The following is a 22,414-nucleotide window of genomic DNA, read 5'->3' on the forward strand; positions in this document are numbered from 1 at the left end:
GCTCTCAGTGTACATAAAAGAAAAGATACATTTGTCACGAATCATAAGGTACAACACTTAATGATAGTTATAGGATACAAATAAGCAATCAAATCATATTAGAAAGCAATCAATATATATTGTAAGGATACAAACAAAACGTTAGTCATTCAGTCATATGTGGGAGACGATGGATGATAGGAACAATGAGAACATTAGTAATAATAATGCAGACTTAATAGTTTGACAGTTTAGCAGAGTGATGGCGTTCGGGGAAAAACTGTCCTTGTGTCTAGTTGTTGGTATGCAGGGCTCTATGGCGTCATTTTGAGGGTGGGAGTTGAAACAATTTATGTCCAGGATGTGAGGGGTCCATAGATATTTTCACAGCCCTCTTTCTGACTCGTGCAGTGTACAGGTCCTCAATGGAAGAAAGGTTGGTAGTAATTGTTTTTTCTGCAGTTCTGATTATCCTCTGAAGTCTGTGTCTGTCTTGTTGGGTTGCAGAACCAATCCAGACAGTTATAGAGGTGCAGATGACAGACTCAATAATTCCACTGTAGAACTTATATTCTGATGGTGCCATTGCCCAGGTTAGCCAGTGTAAATCCAGTTCAAGTTTCTAATGCACACATTCCCAACTTGCTACTCTTCCCCACAAGAGCGGTTGTTCAGGTACAAAATCATATGTGCCATTCCCTTAAACTCAAAATAATTTGCGCTTAGATTAGGAGGTTAATGGATTTTTCCAGGTAATTGGATGAATCACAAAGGTGAGAACAGCAACTACAAGGAAACAAAGATGTCCTGCTCTCAGCGGTTCTATGTTTCATGTTTCAAGATTTGAAACAATAGTTCTCTCCCCCTTCCTTAGAAAGGAGCCAGCTGTTCTGAACAGCTTGAACTTGTCTTGTAAACTTCTTCTTCCGGGGAATTGAGAGTGAACTAGAAGTGGGGGGGGGAATTATTTAATCAACTTATTTGACTGCCAATCTCAAACTAATGTCCTTGGGCAGCTGACAATATTATAAGTCAATAAAACCCAAACACATATAAAAATTAGAAGGCAGCAACTGAGAAAAAAATCACAAACATAAATTACCATAACTAGAAGGTGGGTTCCTTCGCACATCTGGCGCCCCAGGCTCTAGTATAAAATTTGGTCTTTGAAGACCTTATGAAAAGCCAGCAAGGTTGGAGTCAGCCTGGTCTCCGGAGGGATGATGTTCCCACGGGTACACGGAAAAGCTTTTCCTTATGGGACAGTCCAGGAAACTAATGGACAATTGGGATTGTTCCGGAGCAGGGGTGTCCAACCTTGGCAACTTTAAGTTTGTGGACTTCAACAACTCTGGGAGTTGAAGTCCACAAGTCTTAAAGTTGCCAAGGTTGTAGTGGTGGGTTACCAATTTTTTTTTACTACCGATTCGGGTTTGCTTGTGCGCGCAATGCTTCTGCGCAGGCGCAGAAGCATCCGGGAAGGTGGGTGGAGCCTCCCACCACCGCTACTACTGGTTCGTCTGATCCGGGCCGAACCGGGAGCAGCCCACCTCTGCAAAGTTGGAGACCCCTGTTCTGGAGGGTATACACCATGATCTAATCAAAGTCCTCATGGCCATCTGGAATGAGAGGGTGACGGGAGCTAAGAAACAGATTGCATCTGGGCAACCTCTCATGTCTCGGGGGCCTGGATGAGAACCTTGAGCAGCACTGGTAGAGGACAAGGAGCAAACCTGATTGAACATGTCCTTATCACAATGACGCCTACTTCCTTGTGGTATGGACAGCAAAACATTTGTCAGGGTTCCAATTAACACCCTCAACGAAAAAAGACTCCGAGGCTTGAGTTTCCTCAAAGTTCCATTTTATTGGAAATGTCATATTGGCACATCTGGGAAAACTTGAATATAAAAGCTTCCAAGTTTTCCCCACCCAAATGAAAGTTCAATTCCCTTTCTAGCACCCACATGTCCATCACATGGTTCAATCAGGCACCGTCCCAACTGAAGATGCCTCCCAGTCACGCCACTCCAGGTGCAAGGCAAGATGTCCTTGACTCTCTGAGAAAGGGATGTTATTTAGACTATATATCTCCCATACTACATATAATCCCCCCTCCCAGTTTCCCACAGCAATAAATGTGGTAGGCCTGAAGGCCCAATGCAAAAGATGGCTTCCAGGCCTAACAACATTACTGTTTCTGCCCTTATTGCATCTACAGATAGCCACTCATTTGTTTTTAAAAGCAAAGACATAATTGATCAAATAAATCAGTGACCCCTAACTTTTTGGGCGCTAGGGACCGGTTCCATGGAAAGAGATTTTTCCCTGGACCAAAGGGAATGTGGTTTGCGAGCTGCCTTTATCCCGTGGATGAGGTTTAGCTTGTTTGTGCAGCCTACTTTCTGGCATGCTGTGGCCTGGTGCCAATCCATGTGCCAGAGGTTGGGAACCCTTGAAATAAGCGACTAAGTTTAAAAATAAGCAACTGAAAACTTATGGTTGGCCAATCTTCTTCGAAAGAATCTGTGTCATGGTCTATCACATATGTGTTAATGTGAGAGAAGATGTTTTGATTGTCTGCTTACCTTGTCTTGAAATTTCTTCTGGAATTCCGGTTGCTACTCTAATTCTAGCAGTGGTCTTTCTTACTCTATGGATGGGCAGAAGTTTCATGATAAACTTTAAAAAGAACAAGTTTAATTTGTTTTGCATGCACACAGCCTTCCTTGTGAAATGAATATTTATAATCAAATGGTTATGGTATTTTAAAAAGTCATATATTCACTGTTTTACAGACTGTGGCCTACTTCATATGATCCTTTGAGTTCAGAACTTTCTATAAAGCACAGTTCCAATTTGTTGTTTCTGTGACAATATAAGCAAGTCATTTTGAGTACTTTGGTTCAATTTTTTTCCATCCTGCTTATCACAGTTACTGATGGATTACATTGTTGTATTTATGATGCACTGAAGATTTTTACTACTTGGATTAATAGGTGACGGCATTCTGCAAAATTGCAGAAGCAATAGTAGAATAGAGTCCAATTGGTTGAAAAGTCTTTATCCTTCTGCAGGCTTTGTGTGTGTGTGTGTGTATTCCAGCATGACTCTGGAACACCTTGAGCAATTTCAACCAAACTTGGTACACAGATAACTTACTCTCTGGAAAAAAATACTGTGGGGATAAGACACCTCTAACACCCCTCGGGTGTGTGTTCTGTTAAGATGCAGCTTGTGCCTTTAAATGGCTTCTACTGTCCCGCCGTAAAATGGCTTCTACTGTATAGCACAGTGGAGTTGCCATGGTAATGTCTTCACAGTACTCCACAAGGGGGAAAATCCAACATTAGAAATTATGTTTGGTCTGGACATTTTCCCCCTATAAATAAATAAATAATCAGCTAGTCTGAGAAAAAACTTCATGGGAACAGGATGAAAAAAACATGTTTACTATACTACCTAATGTTTGGTTCTTTGGATGGTTGATAAGATCTGGAGACTTCTGACAGTTCATGTGGATACTTGCAGGTGTTAATACCAAAATAAGCTTATGGTTAATATCTTAGAATATTTTGCCACCCTGCAAGATTTCATCTATGCTTTTAATATTTGGGTCCAGCAGTCACTACCTATAAAGAAACATGCTGACTCAACTTCTACAAATAAAGTTATAGCCCAATCCACTGTTTGGTGTGCTACTGATTTAACTACTACCTCTTTAATAGCACCGTTGAAGCTCTAATCACATTGCAAGTCACAACACTGCAGGATTATGGATGGTTCTAAATACTTTCCAGACTATTTACTCAGTGTTTACCTTGTTTTATTAAACAAACGACTACTTTGGAAGTCATCAGAGTAGCCAGAATGGACTGTGGGCACAGCAATAGATCACTGGCTTGTGATTTTTTTTTTTTCCAGTTTTGGGCAATGTTTTCAGCACTGCCAAGAACTTCTTCATTATCTGCCACAGAATGCCAGGATTTTAATCCCTAGAATGATGCCTGAAACGTTCTTTTTTTTTAAATAAATGTTTATTTATTTTTCTTTTAAAAAGACAAAACAACACATACAGCACAAGAGCAGGGAAGTAAAAAAAGAAAAACACACATTTTCATCAAGCATGTTGTTTGGTTACAAGTTTTTGTGCGGTGGTTTTTACAATTAAGGATACGGTGACTAATTATCCATTAAACTTCTTCATTATCTGCCATTATCTGCCACACTTGGAATACTGCATTCAGTTCTGGTCGCCACGATGTAAAAAAGATGTGGAGACTCTAGAAAGAGTGCAGAGAAGAGCAACAAAGATGATTAGGGGACTGGAGACTAAAACATATGAAGAACGGTTGCAGGAACTGGGTATGTTTAGCTTAAGAGAAAGAAGGACTAGGGGAGACATGATAGCAGTGTTCCAATATCTCAGGGGTTGCCACAAAGAAGAGGGAGTCAAGCTATTCTCCAAAGCACCTGAGGGTAGAACAAGAAGCAATGGGTGGAAACTAATCAAGGAGAGAAGCAACTTAGAACTGAGGAGAAATTTCCTGACAGTGAGAACAATTAATCAGTGGAACAGCTTGCCTCCAGAAGTTGTGAATGCCCCAACACTGGAAGTCTTTAAGAAGATGTTGGATAGCTATTTGTCTGAAACGGTATAGGGTTTCCTGCCTAGGCAGGGGGTTGGACTAGAAGACCTCCAAGGTCCCTTCCAACTCTGTTATTGTATTGTATTAAACATAGTTAAGTATTTCATTGAGCATTGTGTGTTCAAATTACCATTAGTATTCTTTCTTTTGTGACAACCCTTGTTTCTTTACCTCCATAATTATATACTAGGTAACAATAAGTCTTTATAAAATTATATCACCATTCTCTAAAAGATAAGAATAAAGATTAAGTCAAAGAAAAAAAGAAACTCATTACTTCATATAAGACATTTCTACTTTCCAGTAACCTTAGAGTTTCCAATCATCCTCAACTCCAAATTTAATTTCCCATTATTATTTGTCAATCCATGTAGTCATTAAATATTTCAATCTATATTTATATCCATTGTTCATTACATCATCATTATTCCATTTTATATTATAAGATAGTCACCAGCCACAATCATACCTAACAATTTAAATCATCTCACTCTTATACATTAAATACATTATTATTCTTATCTCGTATAAGTAAATAGTCTGTTTCATAGTAAAAGCTTAATATGTATAGAAAGAGAAAAAAAAAGAGATTTTTTCAAAACATTAAGTATAACTTTCTATTATTATTACATATGAGATAGGATAAAGGAAAAAAAAAGATTCATTTCCAGATTTTTTTATCCAGCCATTGATAAAACAAGTCCCATACTTTATAGAATTGCTCATCCTCTAGTTCTCTAATTTCAAATGTAAGTTTACTCATTTCAGCACAGTCCATTATTTTCCGAACAATTTCTTCCTCTGTTGGTAATTTCTCATTTTTCCAGTTTTTAGCAAATACAATTCTAGCAGCTGTTAACACATTTATGATCAAATATTTCAAGTCTTTATTGTATATTTCTGGTATTATTCCCAATAAAAAAAGTTCTGGTTTCAAGTCTATATGTTTATGTATCATTTTCTCCAACCACATGTGTATTTTAGTCCAGTATCTTTTAGCTTCAGATGCCTGAAACGTTCTTGTAGGCTCTTCATTCCTATGCAACATCAGCTCTGCCTTTCATCCAGAGTTTTGTGAAGAATGCCTGAGGAATCCTTATTTCTTTTCCTGAACAGAGTCTGAAAGCTCTGGTTCTGAAATGGGGAAGATAACAATGTCAAATAGTAAGAGCATGGCTACATCAATTATACTGGCTTCCAGATGCTTTTTGGGTCCAGTTCAAGGTGCTGGTTATCTCCTTTAAAACCTTACGTGGCAGAGGAGCAGGTTACTTGTGGGAGCACCTCTCGTTGAAGGTATCTCTGTCCTACTAGGTTAGATAGGGTGGGCATACTCTCATGCCTTAAATTTTGCCATCAGCTGGCTCTTCAGCCATATTAAGTCCTGTAAATAAATACATACATGCAAACAAAATCCTGATTGCCTTTTCCTAAATATATTTGTTTTTTTCTTTTTCTTCCTTCCTTCCTTTTCTGTCTTCCTTCCTTCCTTCCTTCCTTCCTTCCTTCCTTCCTTCCTTCCTTCCTTCCTTCCTTCCTCTTCCTTCCTTCCTTTTTTCTTTCTTTTCTTTCCTTTCTCCCTCTCTCCCTTCCTCTTCCTTCCTTCTTTTTTGTCTTCCTTCCTTCCTTCCTTCCTTCCTTCCTTCCTTCCTTCCTTCCTTCCTACCTACCTACCTACCTACCTACCTTCCTTTTCATCTGTCTGTCTTTTTCTTTCTTCCTTCGTCCCTCCCTCCCATCCTCCCTTCCTCCCTCCCTTCCTCTTTGCAGAATACTGAAGTTTTAACATTCCCCTTCTGCTTATTCATCTTCTGATTATTTTTATTGGTACAGTTGCCTGTGGATTATGGGTACAACTGCCAGCACAGCTCAGCAGACAGTAGCAACCGCAACATTTGAGAACATTCACAGCAGTGGAACCATGGAGGATCACCATTCCCTCAGCATCCACTCCTTCCAGACCATTGGCCTCCACAATAACAAAGCCAAGTCTATCATTACTAATAAGGTGGCTCCTGTTGTTATTACGTGAGTTGCAACCACCACCTATATTCTCTGCAGATCCTTTCATCTTTTGTCTCAATCTTCTGGAGCTTCGTGGTCTTCTAAGGGCTGTAATGTTGTCTATATAAAGAGTTAGGCTAAGAAAAGAGACCTAGCATTTTATTTCCTTTCATATTGTGTGTGTGAACTTTGTATTCATACCTGGGGATGACAAAGGCTGCAGAGCACATCTGGAAAACATCTGGGGGACACCAAATTAATAAAGGCTTCTCTAAAACGAGCCGTCTATTCTTGTGGCCTACTAAATTGATTATAGCCCATTTGCCGTGGATTATGGTTAGGAATTCTGTTCCCTCACCTGATTTTGTTATCTCAGATGGGAATGGGCTGGAGAAAAATCTTGAAGCTCCAGAATGTCAAAAGTTAGGGTGGGTCTTTGTTGGTGTAACACACACACAGGAACCTGCCCTACGTATGACAGTTTGAATGTTTATTCTTATTCACAACCCCCTCCCCCCAAAAATATTAGCCACAGCATAAAATAAAATGAACAAGTTTTTGTTGGCATATAAAACTCGCACGTTAAAATCAAGAGAAGAATGACATAGGTCTCCAGCTGAATATAAAAGCTAAGCAATTCATGTCCATCTCATTCTCCCAAAAGAGATTTTCCCAATCTGATCATATGTATTATTTCCCCTTAAAACTGAGTTGCCTCATAATTGGTTTATGAAACTTAAGAATATAAATGAAGAACAGGCAACATTTATGAACTGAAAGGCACAATTTGGATATTGAAAAATAAAACAAAACAAATGGCTTTTATAGACAGAGACAATAGTCCCAAAACATAGCTTTACCAAGTGTCATCTGCACAAGCTCCTTAGATTATCCTCTGCTTCCTTTTCTTAGTCTAACTTAACCTCTAACCAACGAGAGAAGCAGCCTAGAACTAAGGAGAAGTTTCCTAACGGTGAGAGCAGTCAGCCAATGGAATAGCTTGCCTTCAGATGTGGGTGTTCCATCAATGGAGGCTTTCAAAAAAAGATTGGTCAACCATTTTTCTAAAGTCTCCTGCTCAAGGAAGAGGTTGGACTAGAAGACCTCCAAAGTCCCTTCCAATTCTGTTACTCTATGAATTTCTCTCTCTTTGCTGGATAGAATTCAGCCATACACTGTTGTTATGCCTAGGACCACCTCTGGGATCTCTGTGGGATCTTGGAGTTCTGACGATGCTGTTACAGAAAACAAAGTAATAGTTTTTGTCATGGGTGGTAATCTTGAAAACCTTTTCAGTCTTTTTCCACTGATTGTTTTTTATAATTGCAAAACGAAACAAATCACAATTGAGCCCATTATCTAAGATAATGGCCATATTATTGGCTTTACTAAGTTGAAACAAACAATTGATAGTTTTGTAATTGGTTACAGCCGGTAGTAGCAGGATCCTGGAAAGCACAAATGGATTTGAGAATTTTCACATGGTGGCAAATACGTTGGAAACTTGCTGTAATGGAAAAATGACTTAAAGTTATTGACCATGTGAAGCACAATGTAACAATTTCTGCTACCCAGTTCCAAGTTCATAAATAATCAAATCAAATAAGTCTCTTCCCCCCCTCTTTCTGTATAAATAGTTTTTGTGTATATATGTCACTGTATTGTTAATTGATTTAAAGTATAATAAGGATATAAGAATCTACCGTATTTTTCGAAGTATAAGACGCACCCTTTTCCCTCAAAAAAGAGGGTGAAAATCTGGGTGCGTCTTATACACTGAATACAGCATTTTTGGCCTCCCGAAGCTCCACCCCCTTCACCAAAATGGCCTTGCATAGCCTTTAGGAGGCTTGTAGAGTGCTCCTGGGGGCTGGGGAGGGAAGAAATTAGTGGAAAATGGACTGGTTTTTTTGCTCGTTTTTGCTCCCCCCCAGCCCCCAGGAGCACTCTACAAGCCTCCTAAAGGCTATGCATGCCCTTTTTTTTTGACAGAAAACAGGCCCTTTTGGCAAAAAACGGGCCGTTTTTTGCTCGTTTTTGCCCCCTCCAGCTCCCAAGAGCACTCTACAAGCCTCCTAAAGGCTATGCATGCTCCCCCCCCTTTTTTTTTTTGCAAAAAAAGGGCCATTTTTAGGAGGTCTGCAGAGTGCAAAAATCTTTTTTTTTAAATTTGCCTCTTTAAAATCTTGGTGCATCTTATACTCTGAAAAATACGTTAGTTCTTAGTTTTTCAAGGTAACTTGGAGATGCAATTAATGTTATTAATTGGATTGTAAATTTGTATAGACAACATAACAGTATGTATACATGTTCAGGATAAAATAGTAGAGTTACACCAACTAATTTGACTTATGGCTGTGAGTTTGTTTATTTTGTGGTAGACTTTACCATCTGCGTAAGATGTATCAACTTTCTGTGAATAGGAAATTAAGCAATGGACTCTTACAATGCTTGTTTAATCCCAAAAAACATATTTTAGTAGCAGAGAAACCAACCACGCAACTTCTGTCCTGTGTTTCTTACAGCTACAATTGCAAAGAAGAATTTCAAATACATGACGACTTATTGAAAGCCAGCTATACTGTGGGGCGGATTACAGAATCTACTCCAGAACATTATCTTGTCCAGGTGAATGTTGTGGATTATGTATGAATATTCAGAAGGAGGTGGTGATCAAAATCATTAAAAAAGAGCTTTTCTGGGCCAAAAGATCAGCAGCTCTTTTCTCACAATGGCCAACAGAGGCCAAGAAACATGATGCAGCCTTCCTATTCTGCTTCCCTGCCCAACGAGTGATGCATTGCAGCGTAATATTGCTGAATGTTTATTATTGAGCATTAATAGGCAATGACCGTAATAGGGCTGTCTTCCAGCCTATTTGCCTGATTCTCGGCAAATTCTCAATCATGTTATTTTTGTAAGGATGTTAATTGACCAATTACTTACATTACCTCTTCTGCACATTGATATCCATTTTTTTTGTTATTGTTCCATGTAGGGGAAATATTTTATGGTCCGTGATGTATACAGCAAAGCAGATGTCCTGAATACTTCCAGCACTTGTGGGGCTCCCAACTTTCGGCAGGCCAAAGGAGGATATGCAGTGTTTGGGATGGGGCAGCCCAGCTTTGGTGGATTCAAACAAGTCCTGCAGAAGCTCCAGAATGATGGTCATAAGGTCCGTATATGAAAGAAAGCCAAACTGAAAAACGTAGCTGACCCGGGAATGTTTGGAGTTGAAGTCCTCAAGTCTTGAAGTTGCCAAGATTGGGCGCCTCTGCTTAGCAATAGCAGTAGTACGTAGACTTATATACCGCTTTTCAGTGCTTTACAGCCCTCTCTAAGTGATTTACAGAATCAGCATATTGCCCCCAACAATCTGGGTCCTCATTTTACCCACCTCAGAAGGATGGAAGGCTGAGTCAACCTTGAGCCTGGTGAGATTTGAACTGCCAAATTGCAGGCAGTCAGCAGAAGTAGCCTGCAGTACTGCACTCTAACCACTGCACCACCAAGGCTTAACATTGGCTGAAAGTTCTGCATTCCTATTTGTGTCAAAACAAAAGCACCCTTGTAGCCCCCACATGTTTTTCTCACAAGCAGGGTTCAAATGCATTATAGATATGTACACTTGCTTTTATGCACATGTTATTAGATGGGAGAAAACAGTGGAACTCCCAGTTTTTCTCCATAGGCATTTTGATGTACCATTGACTTTTGCCTAACAACAGAAGAAATCTGTTTTTTTGCGGTGTATCTTTTATTCTCTTGCACACCTAGAGGTTTGCCCTTGAACAAGTGCCCTGAAGGACAAGGTGAAAAATGTGTCAGTGAACTTGTAGATCATTATTGCAGACAAGAAAAGCTTTGTATGTAAATCAGCATTTCTCTATACTCTCTCAAGAATTTAGCCAACACAGTTCTTTTTTTTTTTGTCATAGCAGGAATGCATTGTGTTTTGCATTCGTGAAGAGCCTGTACTTTTTCTGCGTATGGACAATGATTTCATCCCCTACACTCCAAGAGCAAAGGAGAACTTGAAGGAGAACCTACACAATCAGCATAGAGGAGTCAAAGTAGAAGACTTGGAAGTCTCTATTCGAAAAGAGGTGATTTTTGAGGGACGCACTGCATTTGAGATTTGCTTCAGATATATTTTCCACTTTTGGAAGTGGGTAATCCTCCACTTACGAACTATTGTTTAATGACCATTCGAAGTTACAATGGGCTTTAAAAAAGCTATTGATGACTCATCCTCGGAATTATGACTGCCCACTCCTCCTTGTAATCATGTGATTGCATTTCAAGGGCTTGGCAATTGGCTCACATTTACAACTAATTGTAGCATTCCGCAGTCGCATGCTCACGATTTGCGATTATTATTATTTTTTTGTTGCCATTTTCTGGCAGACAATCAGTGGTGGGATTCAAATTTTTTTTACTACCGGTTCTGTGGCTAGGGCTTGGTGCGTGTAGCATGGCTTGGTGGACATGGCAGGGGAAGGATACTGTAAAATCTCCATTCCCTCCCCACTCCAGGGGAAGGGTACTGCAAAATCCCTATTTCCTCCCAATCAGCTGGGACTCGAGAGGCAGAGAATGCATGGGGGCAGGGCCAATCAGAGGTGGTATTTACCGGTTCTCCAAACAACTCAAAATTTCCGCTACCGGTTCTCCAGAACTGGTCAGAACCTGATGAATACCACCTCTGCAAACAATGGCAAAAACTTCCAACCTTTCAATATGCTGGATTCACTTAACAACTGTATTGGATTGTCTAATGACCACATGAATCATTTAACGTCAGTATTGTGCCACTCTTATAGCGTCCGCAGAGAACCGCCCTGCCGCCCTGTTTCGGGTGACCCGCTCCCTTCTGTCACAGGAGCAGCGGGACCCCCCATTGCAGGGCAGGGCAGAGGAATTTGGAGAGTTCCTGCAGGATAAAATCGATCATATCCGGAGAGGTTGGACCCACTCCAGTGCTCCAGTGGGGACGTCCGAGACTAGTCTTGAGAGACCATGCTGGGAGGAGTTTGACCCTGTTGTCATCGAAGATTTGGACAGGTTGCGCGGGCGACTGCGGGCCACCACATGTTTACTGGACCCGTGTCCCTCCTGGTTGGTGCTGGCCTCCTGGGAGGGCTCACGAGGCTGGCTACTGGGACTGGTGAACGCTTCGTTGGGGGAGGGCCTGATGCCGGCCGCCTTGAAAGAGGCGGTGGTCAGGCCCCTGCTCAAGAAGCCTTCTCTGGACCCAATGGAGCTAGCAAATTATCGTCCTGTCTCCAACCTTCCTTTTTTAGCGAAGGTTGTTGAGAGTGTGGTGGCTCAGCAGTTTCCGCGCCACCTGGAGGAAGCTGATTATCTAGACCCGCGCCAGTCCGGCTTCCGACCCGGTCACAGCACGGAGACGGCCTTGGTCGCGTTGGTGGATGATCTCTGGAGGGCAAAGGATGGGGGTTGTTCCTCCATCCTTGTCCTATTAGATCTCTCGGCGGCCTTCGATACCATCGACCATGGTATCCTATTGCGCCGGCTGGAGGGGTTGGGGGTTGGAGGCACCGTGCTACGGTGGTTCCGCTCCTACCTCTCTGGCCGGACGCAATGTGTGTTGACGGGGGAGCAGAGGTCGACCGCAAGGCCCCTCATTTGTGGGGTCCCTCAGGGGTCGATCCTCTCGCCTCTCCTGTTCAACATATATATGAAGCCGCTGGGCGAGATCATCCGTGGTTTTGGGGTGAGTTACCATCTGTACGCTGATGACACTCAGTTGTACATTTCCACCCCAAACCACCCCAACGAGGCTGTCGAAGTGATGGCCCGGTGTCTGGAAGCCGTACGGGTCTGGATGGATGACAACAGGCTCAGGCTCAACCCCTCCAAGACAGAGTGGCTGTGGTTCCCGGCTTCCCGATTCAATCAGCATACTCCATCGCTGACCATCGGGGATGAGCAATTAGCCCCGGTGGAAGGGGCGCGCAACTTGGGCGTCCTCCTTGACGATCGGCTGACCTTAGAAGATCACGTGGCGGCCGTGGCAAGGGGGGCGTTCCACCAGGTTCGCCTGGTGCGCCAGTTGCGGCCCCTTTTGGACCGGGAGGCCTTGCGCACAGTCACTCACGCGCTGGTGACGTCCCGCCTGGACTACTGTAACGCTCTCTACATGGGGCTCCCCTTGAGGTGCGCCCGGAGACTGCAGTTGGTCCAGAATGCAGCCGCGCGGGTTATTATGGGGAGATCGAGATTCTCCCATATAACACCTATCCTGCGCGAGCTGCACTGGCTTCCTGTGGCCTACCGGGTGCGCTTCAAGGTACTGGTTACCATCTTCAAAGCGCTCCATGGCACAGGGCCTAGTTACCTGCGGGATCGCGTCCTGCCCCATACATCCCTGCGACCCATTCGCTCACACAGAGAGGGGCTACTCCGGGTGCCGTCCTCTAGAGAGTGCCAGAGGGCGGTGCCCAGGAGTAGGGCCTTCTCTGTGGTGGGCCCTACCCTTTGGAATGACCTCCCCCCAGACATCCGGACAACAACCGACCTTCGCTCCTTCCGTATGAAGCTGAAGACCTACCTGTTTCGTCAAGCCGGCCTGGCATAACGTTACAATCTTGCCACCCCAGGTCATTTTATAATGGGAAATTTTGTTTTTAAAGTTTTTAGAGTTTAATATTTTTGGGGTTTTAAATTTTGTAAGTATGCTTATTTATGGACTTATTTTTACCTCCTCTGCACGATATATGGTTCTATCTTGATTATTGCTCTGTACGTCGCCCCGAGTCCCTGTGGGGAGAGGGGGCGACTAATAAGTTCAATAAAATAATAATAAATAATAATAATAATAACAACTTTGGAGACTTACAACCATTGTAAATATGGTCATAACATCAAATCTGGTGGTGTGGTATCTTTGACTTAACAACCACAATGACCTAAGACTGAAATTTTGGGCTCTATTGTGGTCATAAGTCAAAATACCTGTAATATTATTTATTCTATAACTTTCACTTTCTTCATAATGTGTTTTTTTTTTATTTTGAGTATTCTAATTTATTTTTTTCCAGACACCATTGCTTTAAAAAAAAAGTAGTACAGCTTTAATTACATAACTATGTAGTCCTGCTGTCCCACTCACTCACATGTAACGGTGGTTTAGTGGGTTTATTAATATTCCCTCACAATTTCCTTCACCAGAAACCCAGAACTGTCCCAATTAAGTCAAGCCAAACACAGACCAATGCTAGTCCACAGAGCAATGGCCAATGAGTCCACAAGGCACTTGAAAGTTTCCCAAACAAGATAAACCCAGCAGGCAAAGTTAAATCCACAATACAAGGAGGTTCATGGGGCAAGAAAAGTCCAGAGTTCACAAGGCACAATCCAAGCATGGTGTCAATCTAAATCAAGGCAGGAAACACACAGCTAGGAAATGAACACATTGTTCCCAGCATTGCCTCCATCTGTCTGCTGTGTTGAATAGCCAGATTTTGGTGCAGCCCATCAAGAAGGCCGAAGCTGCCTCCTCGTGAGTAATCTGGCTGACCTCAGCTGCTGCTGCCTTTTCTCTGCACTATGTGTTCTGGGATCAGGTACAGAAGGCAGTTCTTCTTCCTCATTGCTGACTTGCTGCAGCTGTGTGCTTTTCCCCACCTGAAGCCTCAGGGCTGTCCTGCTGCAGCCAAATTCCTCTCAGATGGCTGCTCAGAGCCATTGACCAATTCCACTCCAGACCAGAGGTGGGTTCCTACCGGTTCGGCCTGGTTCGGCCAAGTAGGTAGTAAATCGGCCTGCCACGCCCCCAAACCAGTTCTCTTGATTTTTGCTTCTGTGCATGTGCAGAAGCAATTTTTTTGGCACTGCGCATGCGCACGTAGCGCAAATCAAGCACACGCGCAAAGCTCGTCCGTGAGTGAACTGGCAGTAGCAGCAGCCGGAACCTACCCCTGCTCCAGATGTGCCCGGAAGTAGTTCATCCTCCTCCGAGCTGACATCTGGAAAGGAATCAGAGAAAGCATCCGGGGGAGTCATCACAATAGTACAAAATATTTCTCTGGAGGTTTACATTTGGGAATGAGAACGGCTATCAGATTGCACGGTGTCCTTTTAACATTTCTGTGCCATTGAACTGAGATCCCATTTTAGACACCTGCACAACAAAATAGAAGCATATCTGGCATTATATTGGTATTTTAGTAGCCTTATGATGCAATCTTAATATTGGTTCTACACAGAGGTCTTATTCTACCGGTTTGGACTGGTTCGCCCGAACCAGTAGTGGAATTCGCGGTTGGCCCCACCCACCTTCCACGGCTCTACAGCATCCCATTTGCGCCCTTTCTTTTAACCAAAAGTGCATGCGCGTACGCTTACATTTGCGAACCGGTAGGGAAGGTAAGTGAATACCATCCCTGGTCCATTGTCTGCATGGACAACTGGAGATCAGCAGGACCAGAGCCGTTTCCTTTGCATCTCTACAAAGGAAACCATTTAGCAAAGTCGGCAAGTAGGTCTAAGGGAGAAAACTGCGTATCAGCAGGTTGTAGATAATGTTTTATAAAGCAAGCTTCTTCTCAGGTTGGTTTCTTGGATTTATCTGTTGAAGATACATGACTTTGCCCAGCTGAGTGAGAATATATATTACGTCTACAATGATACTGAACATTTCAAAGATGAGCCGCATTCAGTCAAAATCTTCTGTGAAGAAGACATCCAAGTGACCGAGGAAGTGTACAAAAGGCCTGTTTTCCTGCTGCCATCTTACAGGTAAATTTCAGCGGAAGACAATTTTGCCCTTATTAATAAATAATTGTACTAACTCTGACCTTATTTTTCCCCCACCATTCTCTGTTTTACCTAAGTAAAACATTACAAAACATTACAGGTAGTCCTCAAGTTACAACTATTCATTTAATGACCGAAGTTACCTCAACGCTGAAAAAACTGACTTATCACTGGTTTTCACACTTCCGAGTATTGCAGCATCCCCATGGTCACATGATCAAAATTCGTTTGCTTGGCAACTGATATGTATTTATGACAGTTGCAACATCCCAGGGTCATTTAGTAGCCATTTGAACCCTTCCCAGACAGTTTCCAGCAAGCAAAGTCAGTGATGAAAGCCACATTTACTTTAGGATCCCGTGATTCATTTAACAACAGCAACGCTTCCCTTAACAGCTGTGACAGGAAAGGTCATAAAATGTGCCTTGCTTAGCAACAGAAATTTTGGGCTAAATTCTAGTTGTAAGTCAGGAGCATCAAAATTAAAGTTGGGGAGACAGACAGCTTCCCAGATGTCCAGGTGTATAGATTATTATAGATTGCTTCCCACCAGTGACGTGCGGTGAGGTTTATGGCTGGTGAGGCTGGTGACGTCATCAGGAAGGCGGGGAATGGGACCACGTGTACTGGAGGCTGAGGCTGCCAGCCTCCAGCACACGTGATCCCATTCCCCGCCTTCCTGAGCGCGCTCCGCCAGCTCGCGCTCCGCAGTCCCCAAGAGCAGCTGCTTTTCAGTGCTTTTCTGAGCGTCTGGCATTTAGGACATCCAGCTATCTACTTAAACGCCAGACGCACAGAAAAGCACTGGAAAGCACTTCGCCTCCAAGCCACTTCGTCTTGATGACGTCGCCGCAGCGGCTGGGTGCGGCCGGACCTCCAGATATCTGGTTATTTATCTCTGCATTATAAAATGACTGGTCCTGTGGTCATATGACCACAATTTATGACATTTTTGCAGAAAACACCTTTTACTTCTTGTTTTTGACAAAAACACTCCATAGAGAACAATGAGTTTTCTTAATGATTGCTGTGTTTACTTTATTCTATTCTATTCTATTCTATTCTATTCTAATTATGTTCTAATTGTAGTCTATTTAAATTCTATTTCATTCCATTTCTATTCTATTCTTATTCTACAGTAGTTCCAATTCTGTTTTAATTTTGTTCATTCTATTCTAATTCTTAATTCCATTCTAATTCTAGTCTGTTTCCAATTCTAATTTTATTCTAATTCCAATTCTATTCTAATTTTATTGTATTCTAATTCCATTCTAATTTTATTTTATTCTAATTGTGCTGTAGTTGTAGTTGTATGAGTTAGTATATCTTCTAATTCTAATATTAATTCTGCTCTAAATCTAAGTCATGTCTATTTAATTCTCTTCTAATTCTCTTCCATTCTAATTCTATTCTGTACTAATTGTTCTTGCTTACCTCTGCTAACCTGCATGGATGAAGTCATGAAAACATTAGTATTAACACACCCACCCCACCCACACACATTTTCTTACCTGCCTTTCACCTCCCTGTCCCATTCCCATTCCCAATCTCCCCCTCTTGCTATGCCATGTCATCCACCCCTTCCTCTTCCCTAGACACCTTCCCCTCTCCTCTCCTTTCCTCCCCTCCTCTCCCCTTCCTTCCCTCCCTCCCTCCCTCTCCTTTAGCTCTGGTAATAAATCTGCCTGGATGAAGTCATAAAGGCATTAGAATTGCACCCTCCTTATTTGTCCCTATCTTCCTCTCCCTGTCCTGCCTCCATTTCCTCCCCTCTTCTATTGGACCTACTCCACTTCTTCGTCCCCCTCCTCTTTTCTTTCTTCATCATCTTCCCTTCCCTCTTTGTCCTGTCCCCCTTCCCTCTCCCCATCACCTCTCCTACCCATCCCACTCCACCTCTTTGCCCCTTCTCCCCCATGCCAGTCCCCCCCCCCATCCTGACTGACTCTCAACCTCAAGCACCTTCTCAGCCTTTTCTCTTAAAAGAGGGAAGTCTCCCCATAGTCCAGGAGCCCCACTGAAGAGCAATCTACCTCTAGAAAGGCATCTTCACTCTGATAACTGACAGCAAATGTCACTTTAGCCTGCAGGGATGAAGTCATAAAGCCATGAGAATTCCCAAGGAGATGACTGCCTCCCTTATCCTCCTATCAAAGCTTACCTGCTCCTCCACCTTTGTGACCTACATCCATGCCACACAAAGGTCTCCAGGAAGCTACCAAACCAATCAGTAAAGCTGCCTACTTGTCATATGTCTCTGTCATGTTGCCTTATTTAGTCAGGGATGCTCCTTCTGTTTCCCCATCAAAAGAGGCAGGGCACTCAAAACGTTTGAGAAATCACAGTGGAAATAGAACATGGAGGGCAAATTAAACTGCATGCAAACCTATCCTATAACAGGGGATCGATCTGCTTGTGGGCATAAGTGACAAGAGAGTCTCCTGCTTGAATAGGGGGTTGGACTAGAAGACCTCCAAGATCCCTTCCAACTCTGTTATTCCCTTATTCTAATGATGGCTCTCAAAAAGGTTGTAAAATCAGGCCTGCTTACATGATGACCCACTTTATAACCATCACAAATTATGACTGCAATAGGAAGGCTCCATTACGGTTATGAGTTGAAGACTACCTTTCATTTGTTCATATTTGACTTAATGCATTCTGTAAATTTAGCCAAACTCTATCCTTTTTCAAGTGGCATAATTGAATAGGTAAAAGTAAAGGTTCCCCTCGCACATATGTGCTAGTCGTTCCCAACTCTAAGGGGCGGTGCTCATCATATTTCAAAGCCAAAGAGCCAGCACTGTCTGAAGATGTCTCTGTGATCATGTGGCCGGCATGACTAAATGCCGAAGGCACACGGAACGCTGTTACTTCCCACAAAAGGTAGTCCCTATTTTTCTACTTGCATTTTTACTTGCTTTCGAACTGCTAGGTTGGCAGAAGCTGGGACAAGTAACGGGAGCTCACTCCATTATGTGTCGCTAGGGATTCGAACCACTGAACTGCCGATCTTTCTGATTGACAAGCTCAGTGTCTTAGCCACGGAGCCACCTCATCCCCATGATTGAATAAAGCGTGGCTTTTTCTCATGGTTAAAATTTGTCATGGTTCAAAATAAAGCCATGGCTTTAATACAGAACAGACACACGAGAAAGCAATATTATATCTGAATTCCTTCTTTTCATCATGCGCAATGTGCTGAATTAAATTTTATTATATATATTTTTATTTTTTACAAACATATCAATGGGTGAACAGTGTGGCACCGCAGTGTCATACATTTCAATGCAAATAAAGCAGTATTAATCGCATTAGTTTCATTTAACAAGCTTATATAATTTTTGTAATAATACACGTATTTTTATTAAATTATAATCTTTCATTATTTAATCATTCAATATTTCAATGTGTCATTTCTATGCCAATCACCCTATTCCAAGTGTCGTACCTTTTAATACAAATTGAATATTATTAATCATATTTATTGCTTTTAACTAGCTTATATAATTCTAATAATAGTACAAACAGTTGTGATAAATTGTAATCTTCCATTATTTGCTTGTTCAATTTATAATCCTTCATTATTTAACGTATTTTTCCGAGTATAAGACGCACCTTTTTCCCTCAAAAAAAAGGGTGAAAATTTGGGTGCATCTTATACACTGAATACAGCATTTTTGGCCTCCCTAAACCCCTCCCCCTTTGCAAAAATGGCTGTGCATAGCCTTTAGGAGGCTTCCAGAGTGCTCCTGGAGGCTGGGAAGGGCAAAAATGAGCGAAAAATGGACCTTTTTTTGCTCATTTTTGCTCCCCCACCCAGTCCTCAGGAGCACTCTATAAGCCACCTAAAGGCTATGCATGCCCTTTTTTGACAGAAAGGGCCCATTTTCATGAAAAATGGGCTGTTTTTTGCTCGTTTTTGCTCCCCCAAACCCCCAAGAACACCCTACAAGCCTCCTAAAGCTGGCTGGGGAATTCTGGGAGTTGAAGTCCACAAGTCTTAAAGTTGCCAAGTTTGGACACCCATGTCCTAAAGGCTATGCATGCCCTTTTTTTTTGACAAAAAATGGGCCTGTTATTGGGAGGTCTGCAGAGTGCAAAACCTTTTTTTTTTAATTTGCCTCTTCAAAATCCTGGTGCATATTGTATTATGAAAAACACAGTAATTATTCAATATTTCAATATGTTATTTTTATATCAATCACCTATTCCACATGTCATACATTTTAATACATAAATAAATTAAATTAAATTTATTTACTTTAATAAATAAAATATTTTTGTTCATATTTGTTAGGTTTAGTATGTTTTTTTTTAAATGTGTCTATCCGAGAACACTTTCAAAGCTTGCCTGCATGTTGACCGAGGGTGTTTTCCCCCCAAAAAACTAGAAATAATTCATTTTTCTTGGCAGGTACCATCGGCTGCCTTTGCCTGTGAACGGAGCGCCTTTAGAAACACAGTTTGATGCTTTCATCAGTTTCCTCCGGGTAAGATCTGATGCCAGATGTTAATCTACAAGCTGTCTTTTGTTTACCATATTTTTCGGAGTATAAGACAGACCTTTTTGCCTCAAAAAAGAGGCTGAAAATCTGGGTGCGTCTTATACACTGAATACAGCATGTTTTTGCCTCCTAAAACCCCGCCCCTTCACCAAAATGGCCGTGCATAGGTTTTAGGAGGCTTTCAGAGAGCTCCTAGTGGCTAGGGAGGGTAGAAGTAAGCAAAAATGGGCAGTTTTTTGCTCAATTTTGCCCCCTCCCCCAGCTCCCAGGAGCACTCTATAAGCTTCCTAATGCCTTTTTTGGACAAAAAATGGGCCTGTTTGTGTGAAAAATGGGCCATTTTTTGCTCGTTTTTGCCCCCCACCCCCAGGAACACTCTACAAGCCACTTAAGGGCTATTCATGTCCTTTTTTTGACAAACAATGGGCCACTTTTGTGTGAAAAACGGGCCATTTTTTGTCCCCCCCCCTCCCGCCGGAACACTCTACAAGCTGCCTAAGGGCTATGCATATCCTTTTTTTGAGAAGAAAAAAAGGGCCCGTTTTTGGGAGGTTTGCAGAGTGCAAAACTTTTTGTTTAATTTGCCTCTTCAAAACCTTGGTGTGTCTTATACTCCAGTGCGTCTTATACTCCGAAAAATACGGTAATAAGCTGGCTTGGAAAAGGAAGCGCATACGAGATGCTTGTTAGCAGAAGCTGGAAATTCTTCCTGTTGGGTGGAGGTGCTACAAACATTTGCTCCCCCCCCCCTTCTGTATTTACATCTGCCGAGTGAAGTTTCATGTGTCTATTTCTGGATCCCTCTAGCTGGTGTTTGAACATATGCATTTGCTAGACGCCTGTATGTGCTTTGGGCTCATGACTTAACTGTACGGTTTTGTTGTGCCAAACGTAAAAAGTCTAATCCTCCCACAGACACACACCATAAAAAGAATTACTGCACAAGCCAGCAAGAAATTAAACTTTGAAGGGCCCGTTTATTTGAAAACCATTAAAATAAATGCTTAGTTTTTTGGGTGTTGGATCAAATCTATAATACTGAATTTAATTAATGGGCATCCAATTGCTAGTTGCAGTGCCAGTGTTTACTTTGGACCTTCCATTGTTTTGCTAAGGCTGGAGACAGTTTTGGGAGATACTAAAAATATGCAGTGTTATGGGAACAATTCAGGGTTAAAGTAATTCCAGGATAGATTCTAAGCTGTGTTTAATATGTTAATTTAATTTGATTAAGAGAAGAAGAGAGGCTTTCTTTGTTTTGGGAAGTAATAAGCCATTCAGTGGCAATGATATGTATATTTTCTTGGGAGAATGTTTCGTTTTCCTTAGAAAAAGATTTAAAAAATAATGTGAGACTTCAGACAAGATTTTTTTTAAAAAAAATCACATAAGATTAAAAGGTAAGCCAGTTTGGTGTAATGGTTAAGGCATCAGACTAGAAATAGGGAGTTCTAGTCCTGTCTGAGGCACCAAGACAGCCAGTCCCACACATTCAGCTCTAAGAAGACGACAATGACAATCAAAGTATAAAAAGCTTGGCAAGAAAGTTGCAGGGCCTTACCTAAGCACTTCCTTGGAGTCAAAACTAATTCAAAGATACACACACACACACAAACGCAAAACAACAGCAGAAATGTTTGTTTGCTAGTAGCTATTATTCTGTGCATTAAGCTATGTAAATAGGATATTTAGAGTTACAGTTGTATTTACAGTTACTACATTTGTCTAATCACTGTCTGTCTGTCTGTCTGTCTGTCTGTCTGTCTATCTATCTATCTATCTATCTATCTATCATCAGTGACGTACGGTGAGGTTTATGACTGGTGAGGCTGGTGACGTCATCAAACCGCATGGTTGCTCCGATCGCACGGGCGCAGCCCAAACTGAGAAGTTTTTCTTCTCAGAAATGTCAGAAAGGGACAGACAGGCTGCCGCAGCTCCACTGAGAAGACATTTCTGAGAAGAGAAACTTCTCCTTTCTCCTCCTCCTCCCCCCTTCTAGCACTGATGATGTTACCTAGGCATTTTTTGCATCGGGCAAGCCCGGGATCCTTGCAAGGGGAATGGGACCACGTGTGCAGGCGGCTCCTCAGCAGTGCACAGCCTCAGATTAGCACAGCCGCAATCCCCTTCCCCTGCACACGTGGTCCCATTCCCCTCCTTCCTAAGCCAACATGAAAGGGACCGCGGCTGCGCTGTTCTGAGGCTGGCATTGAGGAACCGCCTGCACACGTGGTCCCATTCCCCTTGCAAGGATCCCGGGCTCGTCCGATGCAAAAAATTGTGAGATCGGCACACCTGGGGCTGCTGCTGAGATGTCCAGGGAGGCTAAATCAAGCCGCGCGCCTCTCACAGCCACTTTCACGGCTTCCTGGAGTATTTTTTTTTTATTTTCATGATGAGAGCGGTGAGGCTCTGCTTCCCCTGCCTCGCCTGACTGCACGTCACTGCTGTCTGTCTGTCTGTCTGTCTGTCTGTCTGTCTGCCTAC

General features: G+C 42.4%; 1 protein-coding gene across 5 annotated transcripts in view; it reads left to right on the forward strand.

Moving 5' to 3' along the window:
* PALD1 (phosphatase domain containing paladin 1) overlaps positions 1-22,414 on the forward strand; it is a 181,646-nt gene that overhangs the window by 66,626 nt on the left and 92,606 nt on the right. For all 5 annotated transcript variants that reach the window (XM_081954018.1, XM_081954017.1, XM_081954016.1 and 2 more), the window contains 6 exons: positions 6,462-6,656; positions 9,158-9,260; positions 9,631-9,810; positions 10,577-10,741; positions 15,238-15,398; positions 19,834-19,909. In XM_081954018.1, coding sequence (XP_081810144.1) covers positions 6,475-6,656; positions 9,158-9,260; positions 9,631-9,810; positions 10,577-10,741; positions 15,238-15,398; positions 19,834-19,909 — 867 coding nt within the window. In that variant the 5' untranslated portion in view covers positions 6,462-6,474. The remainder of the gene's footprint in view (positions 1-6,461; positions 6,657-9,157; positions 9,261-9,630; positions 9,811-10,576; positions 10,742-15,237; positions 15,399-19,833; positions 19,910-22,414) is intronic.

This window comes from Natrix helvetica (genome assembly GCF_964273705.1).
Source record: "Natrix helvetica genome assembly, chromosome: 5".
Lineage (NCBI taxonomy): Eukaryota > Metazoa > Chordata > Lepidosauria > Squamata > Natricidae > Natrix > Natrix helvetica.